The 25,069-nt window shown below is 42.3% G+C and overlaps 1 protein-coding gene across 1 annotated transcript in view; it reads right to left on the bottom strand.

Moving 5' to 3' along the window:
- The window catches only part of KCNH5 (potassium voltage-gated channel subfamily H member 5), a 283,707-nt gene that overhangs the window by 46,956 nt on the left and 211,682 nt on the right, over positions 1-25,069 (bottom strand). The window contains 1 exon segment of the mRNA XM_044272468.1: positions 16,177-16,376. Coding sequence (XP_044128403.1) covers positions 16,177-16,376 — 200 coding nt within the window.

Raw genomic sequence — 25,069 nt, 5'->3', positions numbered from 1 at the left:
CTGGGCAGCTACTAGCTTGAGGCTTAAAGGGGGTGTGTTATGATTGATGTTAACAATGAATCTCACATCATATAGTACATAACAATATATTTCTAACAAAGCTAGAAGCATCCCTGTACCTCACATGGGTTCAGAGATCTCCCCATTCATTGCTCCAATTGTTCTGCTAGATTTATTGAAGGTTGGCAGCTAAAGGTGCATGTCCTTTCTCAGGAGGTATGTCCTCCCTGCTGTAGCCCTTTCCCTGCAACTGCCACAGCTTTTAATAGAAGATATAGCTGGAGGCATGTGCATCCACTTCAGTGAGGCCAAATTCCCACTTAGGCCTCTTGCACACGGCAGTGTGTCCCCCGTGGCCGTATTGCGGCCTACATACGGCGGGTCCACAATACCGGAGATGCGGTGTGGAAGCACAGATCGGAACCCCAGGGAAGCACTACGGAGTGCTTTCGTGGGGTTCTGTTCAGTGCTTCCATTCCGCAAAAAGATAGAACTTGTCGCAGACCCCACGTTCGTGTGCAAGAGGCCTTAAGGTTTTGGGATCCAAAGCCAGGATTGGGCGAAAAACACAGAACAGGTGCAAATCTTTACATTACACCTGATCTCTGAGTAGGCTTCACTACTGGTTTTGGCTCCCAATAACTGATGGAAATAACTGACCAAATAACTGAAGTTTGAACTTGGCCTTACAAGGACAGAGAAGTAAGTAAAAGAACAAACAGCAGGTGGTGTTATATAGATACATTTAATTGCATAGCTCAGTGGCTATATTTTTAATTACATGAAATTACAAAAGTCTTTCAAAGATGTAGAATATCTTTAGTGACACAACCCCTTTGAGGATTCTTACCATAGATCACCTACATTGTATGTCAACTAGACTTCCTTTCTCATGTCCTTAAAGATTAACTATGTAAGAATGATCTTTATATTGCCCACAATTGCACCAATTTCTACCACAAAAGCTTTCCCTGATTCATATTTTTTTTTACTTGAACTGATCCTATTTCTGGTGCAAAAAAAATGCACATTCCTTACACAAAGGTGTGAAGGAAGCCCTGGGCACATCATGAACATCATATAGGAAAGGAGTCAAGAACGAGGATCCTTAGAGTCCTGGTCTCCCATCAGTACAGAGGTTACACTATACATTCATTAAAAGCTGAAGGACACGGTGTCACGATAGGTAGGTAAGCGGGGAAATAACAAAACACGGGAAAACAAACAGAACAAACGACTAGGCCCAAAAACTAGGGAGAAAAGGGTCACATCCTAGCGATCCCTAAAAGCTTTCCCTAAACTGCTGTGCCCATGTGCATACCCTTAGGGTTAGGATTAGGTTAGGGTTAGGTGGATATGCACATGCCATCGTGCCTAAATACCCTGGGCAAACCCTAAGCAGCAGGGAAAAGGGAAGAGGCAACCTGCTTCTTCAAACCAGGAGGAAGCAAGCGTCTCCCTAGAGGCCTAGATAAAACACACAATAGGAAATAACAGAGAGGACTTATCTTGAGCAGAGCTGGAGCAGACGATCCACCACAAATCAAGAGCTCCCAGGAAAGAACTATAATCCGCACAGGCCACTGGGGGAAGGAGGGATAAATAGCCTCACTAACAATGAAACCCAGTACACCTGAGGGAAGGTGGATCCAGCTCAAACCCAAATCAAAACAAACAGAGAAGTCAGACATGTGCAGCCAGTCTGACAGACCTCCACACATTCACAGAGCAAGGCGTGACACATGGAGGGCAGTGTGTTTTCTTCATGTCAACTGATCCTAGTGATCGGTGGTGGTCAAACTCCCTCGGATGGGACTCTGGTCGTGTAACCAAGCTCTGTGTGACTAGTGTCGGTGGTGGGACAACCCTTTTGACTGCACACTGTGCTGCTATCTCCACACCATGCCTCTCCGATTCCAGTTATTTTGCGGGTTGACCTCAGCGAGATGGAGCCAATACTTTAGCATGGTGCCTCTAAGTGAATATTTAGGGGAGGCTTTTGTGTGACTTCCTAGGCAGGTCAGGGCAGGGCTGAAAATGTCCTGCAAAGGACGATTTAGGTGTTGCGTGGTATGCTGTTGGTTAAAAAGTGGGTATGAGGCATCCTAATTCCTAGGAATCATGTAAGTCTGATGTATCCTGCCATTCTGACTCTCATGATTGACATATCATAGGAATTGCCCATAGGAAAACACTAATAAGCAAGCAGTAATACATATTTAATGATCCTTCCCTTGTCATTGAGTTTCTTCTTAAATGCAACTCGAAAAGTAAAAGGCTTCTTATCCACCAGGCATTGTTCCCATTTTTTATATAAAATGATACCGAAATCCAGGAAGGTTCAAATAACAAAGGGATGGAGAACCTTCTCTAAAAAGTTGAGATGTTCTTTCACAATGCTCCTCGCTGGTACTGAAAGATGTGGACACATTTACATGTTCCTATGCTAATGCAACAACCTCTTGTGCGACTGCATTGAGCAAATACAAAAATCGAATATCTATTGTGTTTATTTGGTTTTGCCTGAGTGAAGATTGCTTTGCCTAAACTATAATTATTAATGTTAATTTAAAAAAAGAAAACGGCATCAGAACATTGCAACGAGGTGACGGAGTGGCATTTAGACAAGGAAATCTGAATGCAAAAGGTAATCATTTTGAAATCCGTATGCTCCAGTTACCAGGCAAGGTCTAAATTTCTGCCACTGAAATAATGTGAAAGCTTACAAAACAGAAAATACATTGCACAAAAAAACATGTAACACAATAGAAGGTTACAGTACGAGAATGTGTTTTATAGCGGGATTGTATATTTAATTAATACGAAAGTCAAGAGAAAAAGCAGGTAAAATTGGTTTCAGTTGACTAATATATAATTAGCAACATTTATAGTGGGATATTTAAGGAGGATCTCCCATGATTAATGTATAAAATGAAAATCAGACATCATATAGTACATGACAATCTCTACAACCAAAACTAGAACCAGCCCTGTACCTCACATGGATCCAGAGATCTCCCCATTTATTGTTCAAATTGCTCTGCTAGATTTATTTCAAGCCAACAGCTCAGGAGTGTGTCCTTTCTGTTGCAGTTTTCTTCCCATCACAGCTCAGAGGATGTGCAATTTCTGTTGCAGTTCTCTTCCCATCACAGCTCAAGGGGAGCGTCCTTTCTGCCGCAGCTCTCTCCCTGTAACTCTGGCAGCTTCTAACAGTAGATACAGCTGGTAGCAGTTGAAGCATGGAACTGAGCATCTGCGATCAGTTCCGCAATGCTACTGAGATGGATGGAGAAATGCTATAAATTACCTAAGACCAGAAACCCCTGTTTAAATGGCTGGGCAGGTGATTTTTTTTTTTTTTGTAAATCTCCCCTGTTGCTAGTACTGTGGTGACAAGCATGTAGGCATCAGTGGGAGTACTACTGGGACCCCCACCGATCACAAGAATGGGGGCACCCTGAAATGGGTGGATCAGCTGGTCAGAAATAAGCTCCACTGCTCCATTCATATCTATAGAAGCCCTGGAGATAGAGTACAGCATTTGGCTATCTCCGGCGCTCCCACAGAAATTAATGGAGCGGCAGCTTGCCTTCCTAACCAGTCGCTCTGTCCATTTTAGGGGGTTCCATGAGGTAGGGGGTCCCCATTCTCATGATTGATGCGGCTCCCAGCTGTAGGAACACCAACAGTCTAATAGTTATCCCCATCTTGTTCCAGTTGGAACAGATTCGTCTGCTCTTGGCAAATATGCAGCGAAGTGGAAGGACGACAACTGGTGCATGCAGCGGTATTTGTCCGGCCACTCCTCTGCATATTTGCCATGTTACAGCCGGATCTCCGCTGGTCCCCATTATAGTAAATGGAGCTAGAAAATATCTTAGCAGTGCACGCTAGTGCCCGGTATTCATCCTGGCCGAAATGGCCTGCCAGATCTGCTGCTTACCGCTAATGTCAAAACAGACTTAGCCATGGAAGGCTATGATTGATAACTGATGGGGCCACGATGTCCTTGCATATAGCACTCAATATTTAGGGATGGAGTCCATGGCAATGGTGAATAGCCTGAAAACAAAACTTGGTTGTGTGTTATCCCTCAGCTCCACCTATAATAAAATGCATTCATAATGCAGTACTCTAGATTTCTTCCCTCTTTGCACCATTTACAGTTCAGGAGACAGAGAAGATGGCATCTTCCACCAAAATGGGATTATACACACTAGTGCGTATTGGATATTGGAGGGTTCACTATCAATTTAGGTCACGCAATCCAAATCTGCCAAAAATAAATGTGTAAATAAGATAGGCACTCCTCTTTCTGGTATGTATGTAGGATAAAAAATGTATTAAAGGGAACCTGTCACATCCAACAAACATCCCAAGCCGGCAGCAGTACCTTAGAGTAGCCAGCAGCGTGTTTGTAACGATTATTTTCTTCCTGCAGGCAAATGAAGCAAAGGCTGTAAAAACGTTCTTTAATCCCCTTCCGGCGCGCTTCTCTAGTCCGGCTTGAAGTCACGGAGGCAGCAGCCTCCTTGCTTCAAGTCACGGTAACCACGTCCCCTTCCCTGCCCCTTCCCTGTGATTGACAGCGCTTATGCATGACAGTTCGACTGGCTTTGCCGAGCTGCCGGCTGTCAGTAACAGCGAAGGGTCAGGGAAGGGGGCGTGGTTACCGTGACTTGAAGCAAGGAGGCCGCTACCCCCGTGACTTCAAGCCGGACTAGAGAACGTTTTTACAGCCTTTGCTTTATTTGCCTGCAGGAAGAAAATGATTGTTACAAACATGCTGCTGGCTACTCTAAGGTACTGCTGCCGGCCTGGGATATTTGTTGGAGGTGATAGGTTCCCTTTAACATCAAAAAGATAAAAATACTTACTAGAACTGCACAGTTAGTCCCACAACATGGACAGGTGCATACCAGAGGGCGATCAATGGCAAAAATTCTAACAAAAATATGTATTTTAATCAGGGTCCATTTTTATGCGTCTTAAAGGGAAACTCTCAAAAATTTGCCCTGCTGGAGCCTAGTAAAATTGTATTTTAGGCCACGGGAATACAGGCCCCAAAAATTAGGTATTCACCTGACAGAAAAGAACAATCTGATTATGTAGCTAGAGGTATATAAGGCCGTCACTGGATAACAATTTTACTGTAGGCCACTGGAGTAGCGGCCCCCAAAATGACGCATTCACCTGACAGAAAAGACCTTTTATGCCTCTGTATATACATAAGACAAGGACCATTCTTTGTTCTGGGTGGTGGCGGATAGGTTGCGGCTGGCATGAGGAAATTCAATTACATGTGGTCGTCACAGGTGTTGAATTCCTCAGAGATCCATACCTCATTCATTTTTAGAAATGTGAGGTAGTCCACACTGTCGTGAGCTAGGCGAATGCGTTTATCGGTCACGATCACCCCTGCTGCGCTGAATGTCCTTTCTGACAGGACACTCGGCAAGCCAAGAGTTCCATGGCAAATTGTGCCAGCTCTGGCCACAGGTCAAGTCTGCACACCCAGTAGTCCAAGGGTTCCTCGCTTCTCAGAGCATCTACATCGGCCGTTACCCGATGTAGTCGTACAGCTGTCGGTCTAGACGTTCCCTGAGGCTGGATCCGGAGGGCGGCTGTCGATGGGTTGGCTGCAAGAATGATCTCATATCTGAAGTGACCAACAAATCTTCAAACCGCCCTCTTCTTGCAGGCACGGTAGGATTGGTACCCCTACCAATTTTGCTGTGGGTGGAAATTCCTCTGCCAGCGCCCACAACAGCAGAATTCAGCATCTCTTGCAGCAAGGCCTGGAAATGCTGCATTCTGACAGCCCTCTGTGATGCTGGTAACACCCAGTACTGGTCCTTGCCCTTTATGCATTTTATACAGGGGTCCCTCTTCAAACACTGGAGCATGAAGGCCCCCATTTGCACTAAATTGGAAGTGGTGGAGCGCCCTTGCTCCTGCTCATCGCCCAGGAAAATGTTGTGCTCGGTCTCCTCCCCCCAGCCATGGACAACACCAGGGATCCCCGAAAAGCCTGCTCTTCTTGCTCCTCCTCTTCCTCCTCCTCCCCCCAGCCACCATCCTCCTCTGACTCCTCTTCAGACTCCTGTTGACTTGTCTCAGATGGAGTAGCCCCCCTGGGAATTCATTCACTATTGCGACTTCCTCATCTTCCAGCTCCTGCTCCTCGGCGGCTTGATGTCACAACCATGGTCATGGTCGTGACTCCTGTGTCCGCATGCTGTTGCCTGCAGTCTGGTGTTGTTGTTCAGCCACAGGTGTGGGCCGCTATTATGTTGCCTCACTTGTTGTTGCCGCTGGCAACATGTGGTTGTTTTGCAGTTTGGCAGCCTGAGCTGGTGCTAGGCAGCTTGCTGCAATGTGCATGCGGTTGCACCTGGCAACCTGTCTGTTAGGTGTGTCTTTTGTATGTCTGGTGTGCACAGGGTTTTAGTTATGTGTGCACTTTCCCCTTTAAGTGGCGTCTTACCCTGCTCCTAGTCCAGGGCCACCCTGAGGGCTAGCAGGAATATCAGGTTCCGGAGTATGAGCCCTCCTACCTTCAGGGTTGGCTCATACGGATAGGAGACAGGATCAGAATTAGGGATGTGTAGGAGGTGACCTGCTCCCTGATTCCTGTCCTGGCCTGGCATTGACCATCCGCCTTCTGATACCGCACGGCTGAGGGTTTTCCCCATCCTCAGCCGTGACACTTGATCAATGACAACCCCCCTAAGGTGTGCAGACTGTATGGTTTGCACACTGGCACCGGAATAATAAAGGCTTCCATATTACTGGTATTTAATTAAATTTACAGCTGATTTAGGAATAAATAAATAAAACTAACGCAGCATAAGTCTCCCTGCATTGTCCCTGCAATCTCCCTACACTGTCCCTGCACTCTCCCTCTCCAATATTCTTCTATTAATTATATTCAGCAACACTGTCCCTAGCACATGAGCGCTTGCCACTTCTCTTCCTATGCTCAACTAACAGGACATTGCCGGAGACTGCGCAGGATGAGGGTTTTATAGGGCTGTGATATCACATGGATGGCTATCTGCAGATTGGCTGGCTACACGGCATTAAGGGTGATCCTGCATTCCCATTATGAAGTGATGAACATGCAGACCTAATTCCCAATGGTCAGCCATGCAATATTTCTACTATACAAGGGATCTACAAAGCCAATATTTATGCTGTGGAGAAGCATATTAACATTATGAAAGTGGGAAATAGGAAGAAGACATCATGTTTCTAGAGCTTCTAGCCAAGTCTCTGTTTAGTATAATCCACCCAATGTGTTCCTCTTTGAAGCTACTACCACTTAAGAACGGCTTTGTTAATTAGATGGCACTGCATCCATCCTAAAAAATGTAAAGAATCCCCAACTCTGTAGAGATTGTGGCTTTTTTTCCGTTCTTTACATAAATTCAAAACCTGGTAATCTCTTCTAAGTCAGGAGAGTTGCATTTTTCAAAGATAGGAGCTTTGTGTGTATTCCACTAATCTTTAACGAGCTGCATGTGCGACTTAGAGGCTGAAAAGTAGTTCCAGAAAATATTGTAAATGCCATTTTCTGCTCCTGCGGATAATGAAGTGAATTTTATCAGTGCAGCTTTTTTTGAGTCCTGTATTAGATTTCAAATTCTGTAAACCAATTTAAAAGTATATAAAAAAATAATATGTACCGCCATCACTATGACTGACATGTGCCTTTTAATAGAAGAAGTGACATTTTTAAGAGAACAAAAAGAACTCCCCCCTCCTCATAGAAGGTTTGCTGATAAATTTGCCACATATTATTCATTGTTTTATAAATAGGACTGCTGAGAGGAGGCGACCTCTGGGACATTTTTTGGCAACTGTTTACTTGGACAAATGCATTCGAACACACACGGGGCTTAATTTATAAGCGAGCACTTGGAAATGTCAAATCTAACTTTTACATTGTGAGGCTGCATCCAAAAATAACGTAAGAGCTGGAATCTACCAGCGAGAATAGGTAAATTCAGAGGAATGATTATATTTTTGGGGGATTTGCAGTAGGTTTTCATAAATGTTTTAAAGGGGTTGTAAAAACAAAAACAATTACCCGGGGCAGAATGGGCACAGGAACTTTTCTTAGCTCCATGCAAAATTAGTTTTAACTGCTTTTATTACCATTAGTTCACTCATTGTGTTCTTTACAATGGTCGAGTTGTGAAGCAGCTCTGCCTGCCTCTCTCAGAGCAGGAAATCTCAGCACAAGAATGTTTAAGTAACTGAGTTACAGTACATGCAGCCAATCAGCTACCTCTAAACACAGCTTAATCTTTGTGTGCCTGAGCTACCTCAGTCTCCTCAACACATTTCACACAATAAACAAGCTAGATATCCCTGGGACAATTATTACTATATTTTTGATGACAGAGGGTGTGGCTTCCAATTTTGTTTAGAGAAGGGTTCAATAAATAAGTGTTCTTGAACAGATAACAATAATAAAGCATTTAAATATGATGTTCACAACCTATTAAAGGAGGCTCAGCTCTACGACTGAAAGTTCACTCTGGATCCAGAAACTGTACACCCTTATAGCACTGTGATGGCTAACCTCCGACACTCCAACTGTGGTAAAACTATGACTCCCGAAATGTACACTTGCTTGGCTGTTTTAAAAACTCCATAAAAATGTATGGAGCGTGCTGGGAGTCGTAGTTTCACCACAGCTGGAGTGCTGAAGGTTAGCTTTTACTGCCCTATAGTGACATCTCTGTTGGTAATCTTAGATTAAAGGGTTTGCCCTGAATTAGAAAAACATGGCTGCTTTCTTCCAGCACCACCCCTGTCCACAGGTTGTGTGTGGTATTGCAGCTCCGCTCTATTGACTCCAGTGGAGCTGAGCTGCAATACCAGATATAACCTATGGACAGAGAAGGTGCTGTTTTTGGAAGAAAGCAAATATGTTTTTCTAATCCAGAACAAACCCTTTACATTTTTAGTGTTATTACAATCATACTACTGTTATGTCTGTGGTCTGTAGCCGCCAGTATCTCTCCTCTCCCAGAGGCTCTTGCAAGCCATCCCAAAATTCTTTCTGCCGCTCATTCCCTCAAGCACATACGCACTCTCCCCAGCTCTTACAGTACCAGCGTACATGGGCTAATCTGTTTCCACCCAATTATAATGTTCCCTGGAGTATATCGAATGCCTTTCCTTATGGGATGGTGCCTGAGCTATAGGTTCTTAGCTTTTCTAGTCCTGCAAATGTGTGCTGTTGAATTGATCTGATTTTGCTGGCCTGATCTCTGCTTGATTACCAAATGACCCTATGCTGCCTGTTATGACCGCTGCCTGATTTCAATATTGACACTTTGCTACCTGCCCTGACCTATATTGCCTGACTTCTGTACTGCTTGAACTCTGCTTGCCCTGTACTTGGCTTGTCCACTGACCACACTGACTTGCCTGTCCTCTTGGTGCCACACAGGGATGTTTCAGACCTGCCTGGGTCAGCAGCCTCTGAAATGCAACTACTTCTAGAGATAGAGGTTTGGGATCCCCTGCAGCAAAATATTGGGGTCAAAGGGTGAAAACCAGGGGTTCAACCTAACTATGCCCCCAGGAGTAGCTGCAAGCCAACTCTGTTCATTAGACACAGTGGATCCACACCTGCAGGATTCCAACTACAGATAGAATGAAGTAGCTTAGACGGAGGTCTCTTATTCGGGACCCACTGCTACTAATAACTCCACTACGTATGTATCAGAACTGATTGTTCTTATAACATGTATTTAATGTTTTTTCATAAAATTTCACATATATCTCCAGGTGCATTAACAAGACTTACCGAGAGATCCCCCTTTGCTACAGAGGGTTTATATATGTTATTTTTATCTGTATTAGCTGCATCCTGCAAAGTGATTCCTTTATCCATCCGTTCCACTTTGTCTAAAAGTTACATTTCAGCCTTTTTCCTTGACAGCTCCTTACGGTATTATTTTTAGAAGATATGTTGCTATAACAATCAAGGCAGCTGTTCATTACCATAGGAACTGGAAGTGCTCATTCTGAGTGTAGGACTTCATTCAACCTGTGTGTGTTCCCACTTTATTTTATTTGACAAGTTGCTATTTAAAGAGATCCTCATACACATTCCTTTATTAAGATTAGCTCCCAAACCTAAAATGATTTAGAGGGAATTTATCATTAGAAATGTCACATGTTTCTATGTGACTATTTATATAAAAAATATCTTAAAATATTGCCCTTTCCATGCTGGTTTCTTCAGCACATAAAATAGACTGACGTTTTCTGTAGCTCACTTGCCAGCTTTGCTGTGTAGACTGTGACAGAGTTAGCAGAGGGATGTAATGACAAGTGACAACTCTATTAAAATATCTGGAAGCTTCGAGAAGGCAAGATATACACACAATATACACAAATATGGTTTGTATGCTGATTCTCTTTGGACTTAGATATTCTTTTCAGCAGGTGCCCTACAACATATAAAGTATATTCACACAACACAGAAATAATGACAGACCCCCTTGTGTTTTTAACGCTAAAATAGGAAATAGCTACAAAACTTTAAAACAATTTACTCTTCTACATATAGACATTAATTTTATGAAATTAAAATTGCATGATATGTTCCTGTTAACTGATTTAAGGGATACTTTATTTTGAATATGTCATAAAAGAGTGCAGCCCTGTAATCCACCAGCAGCACTCTCCCTGCCTACTTGCATTTTCCGCCCTAAATGGCGGCCTACATCTTGGAAATCGTCCCTGACTTAATATAGTGCATGACAATCTCTTTCTATCAAAGCTAGAACCAGCCCTGTACCTCACATGGATCCAGAGATCTCGCCATTCGTTGATCTGCTACATTTATATCAAGCTGAAAGGTCAAGGGGAGTGTCTTTTCTCCTGCAGCTATGGGGGCGTGTCCATGCTCTCGCTATCACAACTCAGGAGGTAGTTTAAGGATGAAACTGAGCATGTGCGGCCATCTCAGTGAGCAGGACAAATAAATAAGAAAAAAAACTGTAGGCTGTGCTATACACATGCATTTTATTGAATAACAGTGGCTATGCTAAATGTTTTATGTAATTACATGTAATTACAAAAGTATTTAGATCCAGGTGCTGGTTTAAAAACTGTAGAATATTTTTCATGAGACAACCCCTTTAACTAAGTGCAGGGGCCAAATCCTAGTGGGGTAAAGCGTAGTCAGATAGAAAGAGATCAAATCCAGACAGGCAAAACGTGGACTGGATCACAATCCAAAAGCTAAGTCAAATATACAGCATAGTACAACCAAGAGATAGCATCAGAGACAAAGTCAGCAGGCAAAGGCAAGGTCACAAACTAGTAGAGTCTAATACCAGAGTCCAAAATCAAGCAAGGTCAAATAACAAGCAAAATCAAATACCAGGTCGCATCAGAGGCAAAATCAGTATTCAGAGGCAATGGCAGAGAAACAGGCAAAAGGTATACAATGCAGAGTAACAAACACTAAACTAGCTAGTGAGGCAGTAATACCAATCACAGGCAACTATGGCCAGCAGCTGCCTGTTTAAATAGTCCGCTCTCAGGAAGCATGTGAGGCCGGTACTAAGCCTGATTGGTCTGGTGTCCTTGCTCCCTGGTAGGTTGATCGGTCCCACTGTAAGCTGAGCTGGTTTCAATAGCAATAGAGCATTGCCACCATAGTGTGACCAGAAGAGCAGACGGGTAAATACATGACAGGTTAATAAGTTCCCAGAAGGTTGAGGGTGTAATCTGCCTTATTTCTGCAGAACAAATAGGATCCCTTTTTGTCATGCTCCATCCCATAAACTGCACTGATGAATGCCCCCATTGCATACAGAGGACACATTATTTTACATGTAATTATTTGAAAAAATTTCTGCTATCAGAGGTGCAGAGAAAAGTATCACAATTGGTAGATTATGATTTCAGATCTTAAAAATCAGGGATCTAGCAGAATCATGGGTACAGGAGGATTCCTTTAAAAAAAAAAAAAAGCCTTTCTAAACCTATGAGCTGCATACTATATGCTATCATAAAATAAACTGTAGACAGGTCTTGGGCTAGGAATATGAAACTATGAGTTACTATAATATGGAATTGTTTTTTCAGCAATTTTTCTGAAAATCTGTGACATGTTAAGATTGTACAGCTAAAAACCCTTTTTGACTTTTGTATAACTGTAGTATTCTGTTTTGGCGATAATTCAGTTTTTTCATCTGTGACACAGACAAAGTTCACTGCTAAATAAATGATAATAAATTCCATGAAAAGTATTTATGACCTATTACAGAATAGGTGCTAAATATTGGATTGTGAGGTACAAGACAGTTGTGAACCCCATCAATCCCAAGAACAAGGGGTGCCCATCTCAGAAAGGAGTAGAAGTGTGCATGTCGGTCCACTGCTCCATTCACTTCTATTTGACTGATGGAGTCTACATCTGTCTCACAGAAATCTTTCATAAGGTGCACCAGTTAGAAAAGGAAACACAGGGACCCTTCATTCTTGGGACCTCTGGGGGTCCTCATGATCGATGATCCTGTGGATAACCCAAAGATTTTTTTACATAGTCACCAAGGTTGGAAAAAGACAAAGGTTCATCAAGTCCAACCAGCAATCCCGCCACACTGATCCATGGAACAAATCCCTCGACCAACGCCCAAGAGGGGCCAGGCCAAAGCAAAACGGCACGCAGAACAATACCTCCACAGTCCACACATTGTAATAGGCATCAATGTTATTTTGAATTAAAAAGTCATCTAAACCTTTTTTTAAGATCAGCTCCTGCGGCTATTCCAGAGATTCACAGCCCTTACTGTAAAGAATGCTTGTCACCTCTTATGACTGAATCCTTTTTTCTCTAGGCGTAGGGAATAGCCCCTTGTTTTTTAGGGTGTTTAACATGGAATAGCTTCCCTCAATATTATTTGAATGGTCCATTTTTTATATTTGTAAAGGTTAATCATGTACCCCCTTAGAAGTATTTTTTCAAGGCTAAACAAATTCAGTTTGTTTAATCTGTGCTCATAGCTAAGATCTTCCAGGCCCTTTATCAGTTTAGTCTCACTCCTTTGCACTTTTTCTAACTCCAGGGCATCCTTTTTGCACCAACGCTTTATTTAGTGGAAATATTACATCCCTGTCCCGTGAGTCCATACCTCTTTTAATAAAAGACAAAATTCTGTTGGCCTTAGAGGCAGCTGACTGTTGTTGGATTGCTGAAATTATCCTTATCAATCATTTAGCACTGAACTCTATCCATGTCACAGATGGAAAAATTAGATTTCATGTTTCCAAGTCTCAATGAAGGGCTGATGAGACCATAAGCCTGTTCAGCCTAAGCACTGACAATCATTAAAGGCTATGGACACCTTCTGAGTCATTTTTTTATTGCATTGTCTGGGCTAAAAAACACTTTTGCTATTGTTGTTTATTCAAAATTGTGTGCTATTTCTCTCCAGCAGCTTGCACATATTACAATAGGCAGTAAGCTGCTTGATGGGAATTGGGAATAGGTTGGGAATAGGCACACGGGTGGTGGAAAGAGGGTCAAGAGGGAAACAAACATCATGGCCTAAGATCCTAGCTGGCAAACCCTGTTCACTTCACTGAATATACATTTAGTTATAAAATGTAATTATTATTTTTTAGCTCTGAGCATTTTTGACCATGTCCACAGATGAAAGTCTGTATCAGATTCATTGTTGACCCTCTTACATGGACCCCATTTTCTCAGTTACCATCGGTTAGTTTGGAACCTGCCATATCTCTAAATACTGTAGCACTCTGTACTCTCAAATTCTGGCTTCAAAAAGTTGAAAAATAGGGCACTGAAACTTTTTGGGGCTACTTGCTAGAAACCTTTTGCATTTTTACCCCACCCAACATTAGCTGTGTGCATTAGTTTCACTTCCAATTCATCAACTGAATGTTGCTGAAAAAAAAATTACTTGAGTAGGGGAGTGGAGTAGAAACATTGGAGTTGTATTGCTAGACAAAAGCTTTGAGGTTTAAAGATGTTTGATAAATTTGAAGAAAAGTATGCCAACACAGACTCAAGCAAAACTGACCTCAAATATTACCCTCAAGATCAATTCCTCCTAATATTTTCAAGAACATTAACATCACTGCCATATATTCTGGGCCCCACATGAATTATATCTGCTTAAAGTGACCCCCTTCTCCCCAGTTCACAGCAAAAATTTTACTATACATGCAGAATGTATAGATAACATGCGTTGTGCCCTCCTTTTCGATGTGCCTACCATGTCCAATCAATGTTTATGCATGAATGTAAAGTGGCCACCATATTCTACGACTGCCCTATGCACATTATACTTTGGTGGTCTGAGACATGCAGGACTGCTTTCTGGGCAAGGGGAAGATAGAAGATGGTCACAGTGCTGCGCACTAGTAATGGGAGGAAGCGCGGCAACAACATCAAAAAGGAAGGCACCAGGTATGTTAACAAGATACATTCCACATGTACAGTGAATTTTTTATTCTGAGGGTCACTTTAAATTATGTGTTGATTTCTAGGGAGGTTCAGATTTACACCCTGCAGGAGATGTCAGGCTATTGCAGTGGCCATCAGCACATTACAACAGCCTGGCTCAGCATTATGTTGAGAGAGTGCAAACTAATGTATATGTGGTGTATTGTGTTGTTGACACCCTCAGGCCAACAGCTGTGCAATGGAAACTCTATGCAACGCTTATATTATTTGTAAAAGGAGTATTTCTCATAATAAGATTAATGCAATTCTCTATGCTGCTCACTTCTCCCCATTCCAATGCTGCCTCCTGCTGGTGGTCCCAGCCTCACTCTATGGTCCAATCAAGGTGCAAGATTCACTTCTCCTCTGGTCAAGCATTGCCTCTGCTGTTGGTTGTTGCTCTGCATCCCTAATTATGACCCTCCTCTTCTTCTCTGCCATTCACATTGAATTGCCTTGGCAAACAGCTCCTCATGCTGACATCGGTCATGACAGGCACTTCAACTGCAACACCTTGCCTGCTGTTCTTCTCCTGGTTCTGGCTGGTCCCTGACTATGCTTCTGTTTCATCCTTTGGCCCGTGGCAACTTTGTCAATCGTCTTTGTCCTGACCATGCTACTGCTCCATCAGAATCCTTGCCACCAATCAGGGACAGGGACCACGATCTGGGAATTCAACTGGGAAAGTCCTTCCCTTTTGGCAGTGGTTAAGCTTAAAGAACTGTGAGATTCCTTAAACTCTGCACCCCAAAAGAGCCAATGCCATAAAACCAAATGCGGCTTCGAGAACTCACATCTCCGGTGAGAAACATAAGACTTTACTACATTTATTAATCTATCTCCAATGTGGAGCCTCCCTTTAACATTCTGTTAGATTTGAAGATTGCCGCTTAGATATTTTTGTCACTGCTAGTCATTTGGACATCTTTAGACTGCATTCAGGTGGCCATATGGTTTATCAGTTGTGGTTCACACTGGAAGCTTCAAATGCTATGCATCATGGAATAGGCTATTATGATCCAAGCCTCAAATCAGAATAGGACACGCTCTAAGCTTTGTTACGTGGACCCATGGTCAGCATAAAAAAAGCTGATGTGTGAATGACCACATTGTAAGCATCTGTGCTGTCCAAATCTAGTCTGTGTAGACTCAAAAACTACGTGGACGGGAACATCATCCATCTGAATAGAGCCATAAGCCAAGGCCACACGTTCAGGTCTACTGAAGTTTTAAAAGCCCAAACCAGGGATGTATTCAAAAAAGAGAAGTCACATCTGGCCTTTATACGTTATCTTCTTTGGCTTCCAAAACTGCATCAGGAAACATGAACATGTGGCCATACCCTTAGGGATGATAAATCTTAAAATATTGCATTCTGCTAGGCTTATTCACCTAAGCTTCAATTAGTCTACCTCAATATGAGCATCATGAGAGTATGGCTCATGGCACCATGTGATAGCTACAGATCTACACTTCACTAATCAAAAAGACGTTAATAAATGCTTGAACAGATCACACAATTGAGAATTGTACACATTGTTGCTTTCCACATGACCACGTGCTGCATGCAAATGTTACGCGTTAGTAGGTGGTTAGTAATGGAGATGAAGATGTTTAATGGTTTAAAATTGAAATGCAATTGAAATTACCTCATGAACTCGTACCTTTTCTGTATCAATGCCTTTCGACATGGACCACGTTGATACAATGTAATCCATGACCCTCTCGCTAAGGCCTTTAGGAACTTGATAGAGCTTTAGGAAGTCGCGCACGTTATTCAGCACCTCATGATAGCGGTTGGTGTTGGCATACATTTGCTGGAAAATGGTGGTCACATTTCCAAAAATAGTTGCATAAAGGAGAGCTAAAAGAGAAAGGTTAAAGTCAGCTAAAAGCAACACAACTGACATTTACTTTTTTTTTCGGAATTAAAAAGTACATGCCATTAGGAAATACAATTTCAACACCATAACATTTAAAGGGGTTGTCCCATGAAAAATATTCAGCATTTTTCAAACTAGCACCTGGATCTGAATACTTCTGTAATTGCATGTAATTAAAAAAAATTGTATAGCCACTGAGCTGTTCAATAAAATGCATTTGCACAGTGCCACCTGCAGGTTGTTATGTTCCTTATTTCTCTGGTCACTGCACTGAGTTGGTCACACGTGCTCAGTTCCATGATTCAACTGCCCCTAGCCATATCTATGGTTAGAAGCTGTGACTGAGTGAGCTATAGTAGAAAGGATAGGCCCATCCCTGAGGAAGGATTTGACCCTAAGAAAGGACACACCCTGAACTGCAGCATAAGGCCTCATGCACACGACAGTATTTTTTCGCGGTCCGCAAAAAGGGGTTCCGTTGTTCCGTGATCCGTGTCCGTTTTTGTTTCCGTGTGTCTTCCTTGATTTTTGGAGGATCACCAGACATGAAGGAAAAAGAAAAAAAATCTAAGTCAAGTTTGCCTTGCAAATGATAGGAAAAAAAACGGACACGGATCACGGACGCGGATGACAATCTTGTGTGCATCCATGTTTTTTCACTGACCCATTTACTTGAATGCGTCCGCGAACCGTTGTCCGTGAAAAAAATAGTACAGGTCATATTTTTTTCAGGGACTGGAAACACGGATCACGGACGCAGGTGACAAACGGTGCATTTTCCGAATTTTCCACGGACCCATTGAAAGTCAATGGGTCTGCAGAAAATCACGGAAAACGGAACAACGGACACAACAACGGTCGTGTGCATGAGGCCTAAAGAACATGCCTCCAGAGCTGCAGCCGAAAGGACACACCACATGATCTGCCAGAGCAATTGAAGTAAATAATGGGGAGATCACTGGATCCATGTGAGGTACAGGGCTGATTCTTTGTTAGATAGAGGTTGCCATGTACTATATGATGTCTGATTTTAATTTTTTACATTAGTCATGAGATAACCGCTTTAATAATAAAGTATTGCAGCAGCATTACCATTATATATTATACAAGGGATTGTAAATTATTGTACTACACTGTTCGGTTTCTTTACAGCTTCTATCAGAATGATCAACATTTACTAATGGCAGTGTACCTAGCTACTACTGTAAATTGCACCAAAATGTGGCGCAATTTAGCACATTTGAGTTTAGAGAAATTCTCTGCACCTAACCCGACAAGGGTGTGTGGCTTATTTAGAAAATAACGTGGCTTCACCGATTAAGCCATTGATTGGCCTGCAACAGTGACTTGCAGATTTATCGGATGTCACAGTGATTGTCCAACATATTTTTTGTTTAGTATTGACACTGTGCCCAGCCCTATGGAATTAAGTTTCCACCCTCAAACAACTCTTTCAAATCTCCGCCTTACACCTCTTTAGATAAAAACTGGAAAACTGGTGTTCACAGGTCATAAAGCCACTCAAACTGTGCATATGAAAACAACACATAAACTATAAAAGAGCTTGCATTACAATTATTTGACTTCCTATCTGATCGGAACCACCATTACTATGCTGATGCTGCCGGGTCATTTTTAAAGCGTTGTCTGGTTTAGAAAAGCATTATCAAATGCATTATTAGAAGGTGAATTCTAGTGTAGGACTCTCATGTATTATTCAGAGTGGAGAGTGGCTATAAAAAAGCATCTCCAGCTCTGGAGGACCCCCCTATACCCATTTATTACATTGATCGCCCATTGAGTTCCATGAAAACCGTGTAATGCTTCACTTCTCCTGTGAGAGCGCTGTAGGGATATGAAATACTTTGTTACAAAGTTCCCACACAGATCACATTGAGGTCCAAACAGGAGGACACTCATATTTGCCAACTCTTCCAGATTGTATGTGAGGCTCGAGGACTTCCAGAAGAGGTGGCAAATCTGCAACTGATGGGGTATCCCTTGCCCTTTAAGAGGTTTTTACGATAAAGATCCCTCTGATACAGCAAGTTGTTGTGACGCCAGTTGCATTGAAACAACGAGGACATGGAGTCCCCTTTAAGTATAGTGGTGTTGATACCCAGCTGTAGGATTGCCAAAGTAGTGTAGAGTAACCTACAATCTCCCTGAAGGTGTTGTATGCACGTGTCATAGTGCTCCTACCTGGACATTCCTGAATCCCAGACATTGTCGTCCGAAGTAGTGCAAAAGGGGTGAATAACTTGGATGATGAAGGAATAATTGAGTCCAGACTTTTTAATATATATATATATATATATATATATATATGTTGAACACAGCTTTACTTTGGATAAACTTTCATCAAGGAACAATCTTCCAACTTTATCATCAGCAGGTTTTGGCATTGGTTTTTGCAGTCAAACACTCTCAGCTCTGCTATATCTGTACTCTCTCAGCTCTGCTATGTCGGCTGGATCAAATAGGAACTTTTCCTCTTCTGCTGGAACTTAGCTTAGCTGTCTGTAGTCTGTCTATTATTGTAATCCTAGGAACTTCTTCCTGGCTTCAAGCTTACTTAGCTTGGCTTTAGGCAATGAGAGCCCAGGAGGGGACATGCAACCAGGTAGAATTCACAGGCAGGCCCTGCGGGCCCAGAAGAGCAGGCAGTGCTCTGCTGGTCGACACACAGCCTTCCCCTAGGAAGGGGTAGACTAGACTGACCCTCACTAACTAAACTCCTCCCTTATTAGAGAGCACTGGAAGAAAACTAGAAGGTTCCTCTCCAGGGAAACACAAGGAAATTTGAATACACATTTTGCAGGACATGGTAATAAGTATAGGAGATGACACAGGAAGCACCATAGGAAATAGTGGGGCTGTGCAAAAGAGGTGGTAATGTCATTCTGGGGTATTACAAATCCAGGCATGAGATTCAGACAGTTTCCTCCAGTTCTTCAGATCCGGTTGTTAAAATTACAACTGGACCGATCCGATGCTCTGGCGGCGGCAGGGTAGCTGGAGATGTTCGCTTCCATTGCTTCGCGCACTGCTGATAGTTTAGTTTCTTAGTTGGGTGGTATGTGTGTGTAATGTATACATGGTGTATTTATGTTAATTAATGAAAATGTATGTGTACCATGTATATGGTGTATTTATGTCTATGTGTGTTGCATATATATGGTTTATGTATATGTAAACGTGTGTTGTGACGCTGCGTGTCCACCGTTGAGTAGGGAACCCGTTGTTAAAAATTTTAATCCCTCCCCATGGCAAATCTGCTGGGTTTTGGCACCCAAACACACACTGAGGGCCACAGGACTAAAAGGGGCAAAGCCTACGTCGTTAAAGGCGGATGTAGCTGGTGGGGTTGAACCAGTAAAGAGGCAAGGCCTATGATAAAATGGGTGTGGTATGTGTAAAGGGGCGTGGGTGTGCCCTGAAAATAATTTTTCAGTGCTTTCTTTTCCATCCCACATCACTGTTCCAAAAAGTATGAGGATACCCTGTGACCAGCTTACTGTTAAATATTAATGAATTGTGCAAAGCTAACCCCTCACACCCTGCACTAGGCATAACACAGATTCTTTTTTTTTTCTGTAGCGTTCTTTTAAACAAAAGGCCAAAAATAGGGAATTCTATAGACAATTTTGGAAAGGAAAGTTTCAAAGTTTCTGTGCAAAAACCTTCAGATTCTCAGCACATAACTTAAGGACAGAGTACAAATTAAGACTAATTTATACCATCCTTAATGTACATTGAGTGCACCAAACTACATTATAGATGATGCAGCTGTGACAGGTTAAAATGGTAGAAGCCAAAAATAGCAGAAAGAAGGCACTAATGGTTCCTGCACAGTGGATTGTCATTGATGCCTCAGTACACCACTACATCTGTACATCAACAAGTCTTCTCTTAAAATATGTCACCACCACTTGTATCCACCTGAAGCTACATTAGTCATGTCCTACTAATCACCATTACAGATTCCCTTGATCACTATATACTGCTAAAATGTCACTTTTCTCGGCTATAGAAACATCAAACATGTTACCGTTTCCTTTTAAGTAAAGAGAATCCTTCTTTCATCTCCCATCTGAGCAAAGTTGGATGTATTCTACATTTGCCATTCACAAAACCTGAGCCCATTTGTCCTACATTACTACCTAAGTGGACCACAAAAGCATCCTCCACCCTCTCAGGAACAAAGCCATACAGTATTATCTAACTGGGTGCTTTCGGTGATCCCTGGGTGAAGAGGAGGTAGAAGATAGATTTGTAAGAGCTGCAAATCAGACCCAAAGCCAATATCTGTGTCTCGTAAAAGAGGCATATTGACAAATGCATGGCCGGGGCATATGGAGGGGACATTTCCACAGAGGATGTCACTCATCAGGCAGTGAAGTGGAATGGAGTTCTTTTAGTCTTTATGAGAGAACAGCTTAGGCCTGGAGAAATCTCCAAATGGTGCTCCTCCACAAAACATCCAAAAATGTTTGACAACGAAATATAGATTTTTGGGTGATCTTTTTAATTCAATAATATAGGAAGAATTTAGTGCCTTCTTATAGGGAGGATCTTCCAGAGCATTGTTAAAAAGAGTGGCTTCTATTGATGAGAGAGTACCGAAGTATTCGGCCCGAACACATTGCTATATTCGTGTGCTCGGCCGAGCACCCGAGTATAATGGAAGTCAATGGGAGACAACCAGGCACCCCCTGCTTGGAAGAGAAGAGGGTGTCTGGTTTATAAAAAAAAGGTTAGAAATTGATGAAAACCCCATCAAAATGGTTTGGAAATAGCATTAAGAGGATAGCTGGATGCGTCTTAGACTCCTATTATGTACAACATATAATAGACAACTACACAAAGGCTGTATGCCAAAAGCCAGATATGTGCAAGCCATCAATCTATCCATGAGACAGATAACAGCCAGCATACCTTACAATGGCAGCCTTGTGCACTATGAGACATTCCAAACTAGCTCTCATCTGACTAAGAACCAGTAAACCTCAAAGTTATTTTACATCTGTTAGATGGCTTGGGTGGACCTGCACACCTAGATCAATATCGTTAGGGCGACAAAAAGTATATTATTTTGTATATACATTTTGTATATATAGTATAATATTTAATAACCTTTCTATACAGTTTTGTCATGTAAAAGCTCATTTGCATAAACATGGGCATATGGAAAAGACATGCAAATGAGCAGAATCTGCCTTGTTTTTTTAGCTGTCATATGACTATGAAAACCAATAGAGGGTGCTATTGAGTTATGAACAGCGCCCTCTATTGGTTTCACAGTCTTATGATGAGACAAATATTCTTGTCAGAAGACTATGAAACCCATAGAAGGCACTGTTCATAACTCAATAGAGCCCTCTATTTGTTTTATAGTCTTCTGACAAGAATATTAGACTGATTCTTTTGACAAGCTTATTAGTGTAGCCTTTTGCATGGAAAATTCGCGATTAGACTATTTGCAATTAGAATATTTGCGATCAACACTAGGATGATATCTGACACTGGGAAATCTGGGTAATAACTCAGGGATAAAATCTGACACTGGGAAAGCTGGGTGCCCTCCTGAATTCAATTATATTGCCGCCCTCAGGACAATTATACAGATTCATACTGTGGGTCGGGGGGCAGTATTTATCTGGTTCTGCTAGGGCAGTATATTGTGCGGCACTGTGGTATTTGGTTCTAGTGGGGCGTTATTTTGTCTTGCACTACGGTATTCCTCACCCTGCCTATTTCTGTTGTCCCACCTTCTGTCAATTTGGACATGCCTATAACGTTGGGCTACTTTTAGTTTTTTTTTCAGGGCCACTTTAAGTTCCCTTTCTGCCTCTGAGTGGTTTCTACTCTGGTCTAGTCATGCATTTCCATTATTTCCCACAGCTTCCTCCGGCAATAACAGGCAACTCACCTGAACAGCTGGTCTCTAGGTGGTCAACTCCAACCCCAAAAACTCACCTACATGGTCCCTACCAACTGGTAGAACCATTGATGTCATCTACTAGGTCAGCCTAGTTTTAAAATCAGGTCCTTGACAACATTTATCATGACCAGTCTGGTAGTTTATATAGAAAACAAGTCACTTATTCCCTGCTCAGGTTGCAGTGTCTCGAGAACAGCATGGGAGTCATATGCTTAGTGCCAAGAATAGCCAACATAGTCAATAAAATAATTTTTTTGTCGATTTTTATTTGGTATCAACAAACTATATAAAATTACACATTACAATAAATTGTGTTTAAAGGGGTTGTCCAATCTGGAAACTCATATTAGGAAGTTCTGCGGTAATAGAGGTGTGTGACTCTTTTGACCAGACTGGAGAGCAGTTGCAAAGATCATCCCTTACTCTGGAGGACCTGTACTGTTCTACATCAACCAGACAACCCAATTGGTTTGAATGCACATTATGTAATACTAAAGTTGTCCTCTGGTGGTGCTGCAGGGGAATGGAACACTTGATGACAGGTTTCCCCATAGATCACAGCTGATCGCTGAGGGTTTCAACAAAGCGGCACTTTGTGATTAGCTTTTTGTCAAGGCAAATGTCTAAAAAGTAGTGATTGTCCAAAGCAGAGAACCCCATTATTCTAACCCAGTGGTCCAGGATGTTTGCATAACAAGCAGGGGCTTGAGGAAGAGCGCCAGGTGCTCAGGAGGTGAAACCCATGGTGCAAAATTTTCTAGCATATTTCCAAAATATTGACACTTAAAGCTTGTTCCACAAGTCTATGGATTTATGTGGTGTTTTCTGAGTAAGATGTCACCTACTAAGGTCAACCCTACATAAATTATATATGAGTCTAATTCTGATTCTCCGTGGGCAGAATTCTAGGCACCTGGCTGCAGTGCTAAACTTGGAACATAAATTTTCCCCTTAGAAAAACATGGTTTGTTTAGGCACATGTTGGCAAATGTAGTAACTCATATCAACTCATATTCAGCTCCTTCGCTTCAATATGTGATGTGAACCTCTGGCCGGGTGGAAAGCTGCATAAAATGTGTGACGAGAGGTGGTTACTGTAGCAGAGGACATGATATATGGTTCTGTTCATAAGGTTCAATTTGTGGATAACTGTGGAAATTAATGTGCTCGGCTCTCGCCTGCAAGAATGAAATATTGCAGACACTATCCACTATTCCTAATTGACCCTTACTGTAGGTCTGTATGGCATATAAAAAATACATGTTCAGCTATCTGCCTTTGCACTCGCCAAAAAATATTTATATCCTTCATATCATTTTTTTCTTTTTTTTGCAGTTTTCTTTTAAAAGTTTGCAAGGGGGCAGAATGTAGCTATATGTAGTAATGGAGGGATCAGCAGTCTGCTCTGAAACTACAACTCCCAGCATCTGCACTTACTCAGCTGCTCTTGTAACTCACCCAGAGGTGAATGGAGGATTCTGGGAGTAGTAGTTTCAGAACTGCTTGAGTGCCAGAGGTTGCTGATCCCTGTAGTAGTGTGTAAAAGGCTAAATTAATAGGCATACCAAATTAAATAATATTTTTAGGAGTTTTTCAAAATGTATGCACACATTCATGCAAATGTACGATAATATGCAGTACCCTATAAATGCCTGTAGATGTCACTGCCCTGTTGTCACGCCTTGCCCTGTGAATGTGCGGAGATCTGTCAGACTGGCTGCACATGTCTGACTTCTTGGTTTGTTTTGATTTGGATTTGAGCTGGATCCACCTTCCCTCAGGTGTACTGGGTTTCATCATTAGTGAGGCTATTTATCCCTCCTTCCCCCAGTGGCCTGTGAGGATTATAGTTCCTTTCTAAGAGCTCTTGATTTGTGGTGGATCGTCTGCTCCAGCTCTTCTCAAGATAAGTCCTCTCCTTCCTTTCCCTTTGTGTGTGTTATCTAGGTCTCTTCCCTTTTCCCTGCTGCTTAGGGTTTGCCGAGGGTGTTCAGATTTAGGCACGAGGGCATGTGCATATCCACCCTAAGGGTATGCACATGGGCACAGCAGTCTAGGGAAAGCTTTTAGGGATATCTAGGAGGTGACCCTTTTCTCCCTAGCTTTTGGGCCTAGTCATTTGTACTGTTGGTTTTCCCTGTGTTTGGTTGTTTCCCCGCTTACCCACCTGTCGTGACACCTGTTTATGATAAAGCAGAAGTAGGGAATCCTACTCAGTGATTGATTGTCAGTTCCTGATTAGAACCGCCCACTGGACTCCTAAGCCCAGAAAGAGCTGATATTTCAACCAATAAATTACACTGTATACTGAATATTCCCTTCCACAACTATATATCACTCTGCTCAGCTCCTTCTGCTCTATAACATCCTGCCTCCACGTTCAAGGCGACAGATTCCCTTTCACATCTACTACTGTCCAAACTTTTTACCATAATAGGATTTCAGTTACCCATCTCCCTTCTGCAAACTAGATGCTGATGGTCCTGAAATTCCTACTGGTTGGAAAGGGTCTCCTCTATAAAGATGGTATTGCTCTTATAAAGCCTTTTTCATTTTCATGTGCTTCCTATTTCAAGAGATCTCTAGGCTTCTTCTTGAAGATGGTTCTTACTTTATCTAAACGTGCTCTCCTCCCACTACTAACCTACTCCTTTTCCCATCCTTTTATCTATTTCCTTGTCCCCAATTTTGTATGTGTTCCTCCAAGCCCTCTTGTTTTATCAGGCTCCC

The sequence above is a fragment of the Bufo gargarizans genome, chromosome 11 (genome assembly GCF_014858855.1).
Source record: "Bufo gargarizans isolate SCDJY-AF-19 chromosome 11, ASM1485885v1, whole genome shotgun sequence".
Taxonomy (NCBI): Eukaryota; Metazoa; Chordata; class Amphibia; order Anura; family Bufonidae; genus Bufo; species Bufo gargarizans.
This window is presented reverse-complemented; position numbering and strand designations above follow the sequence as displayed.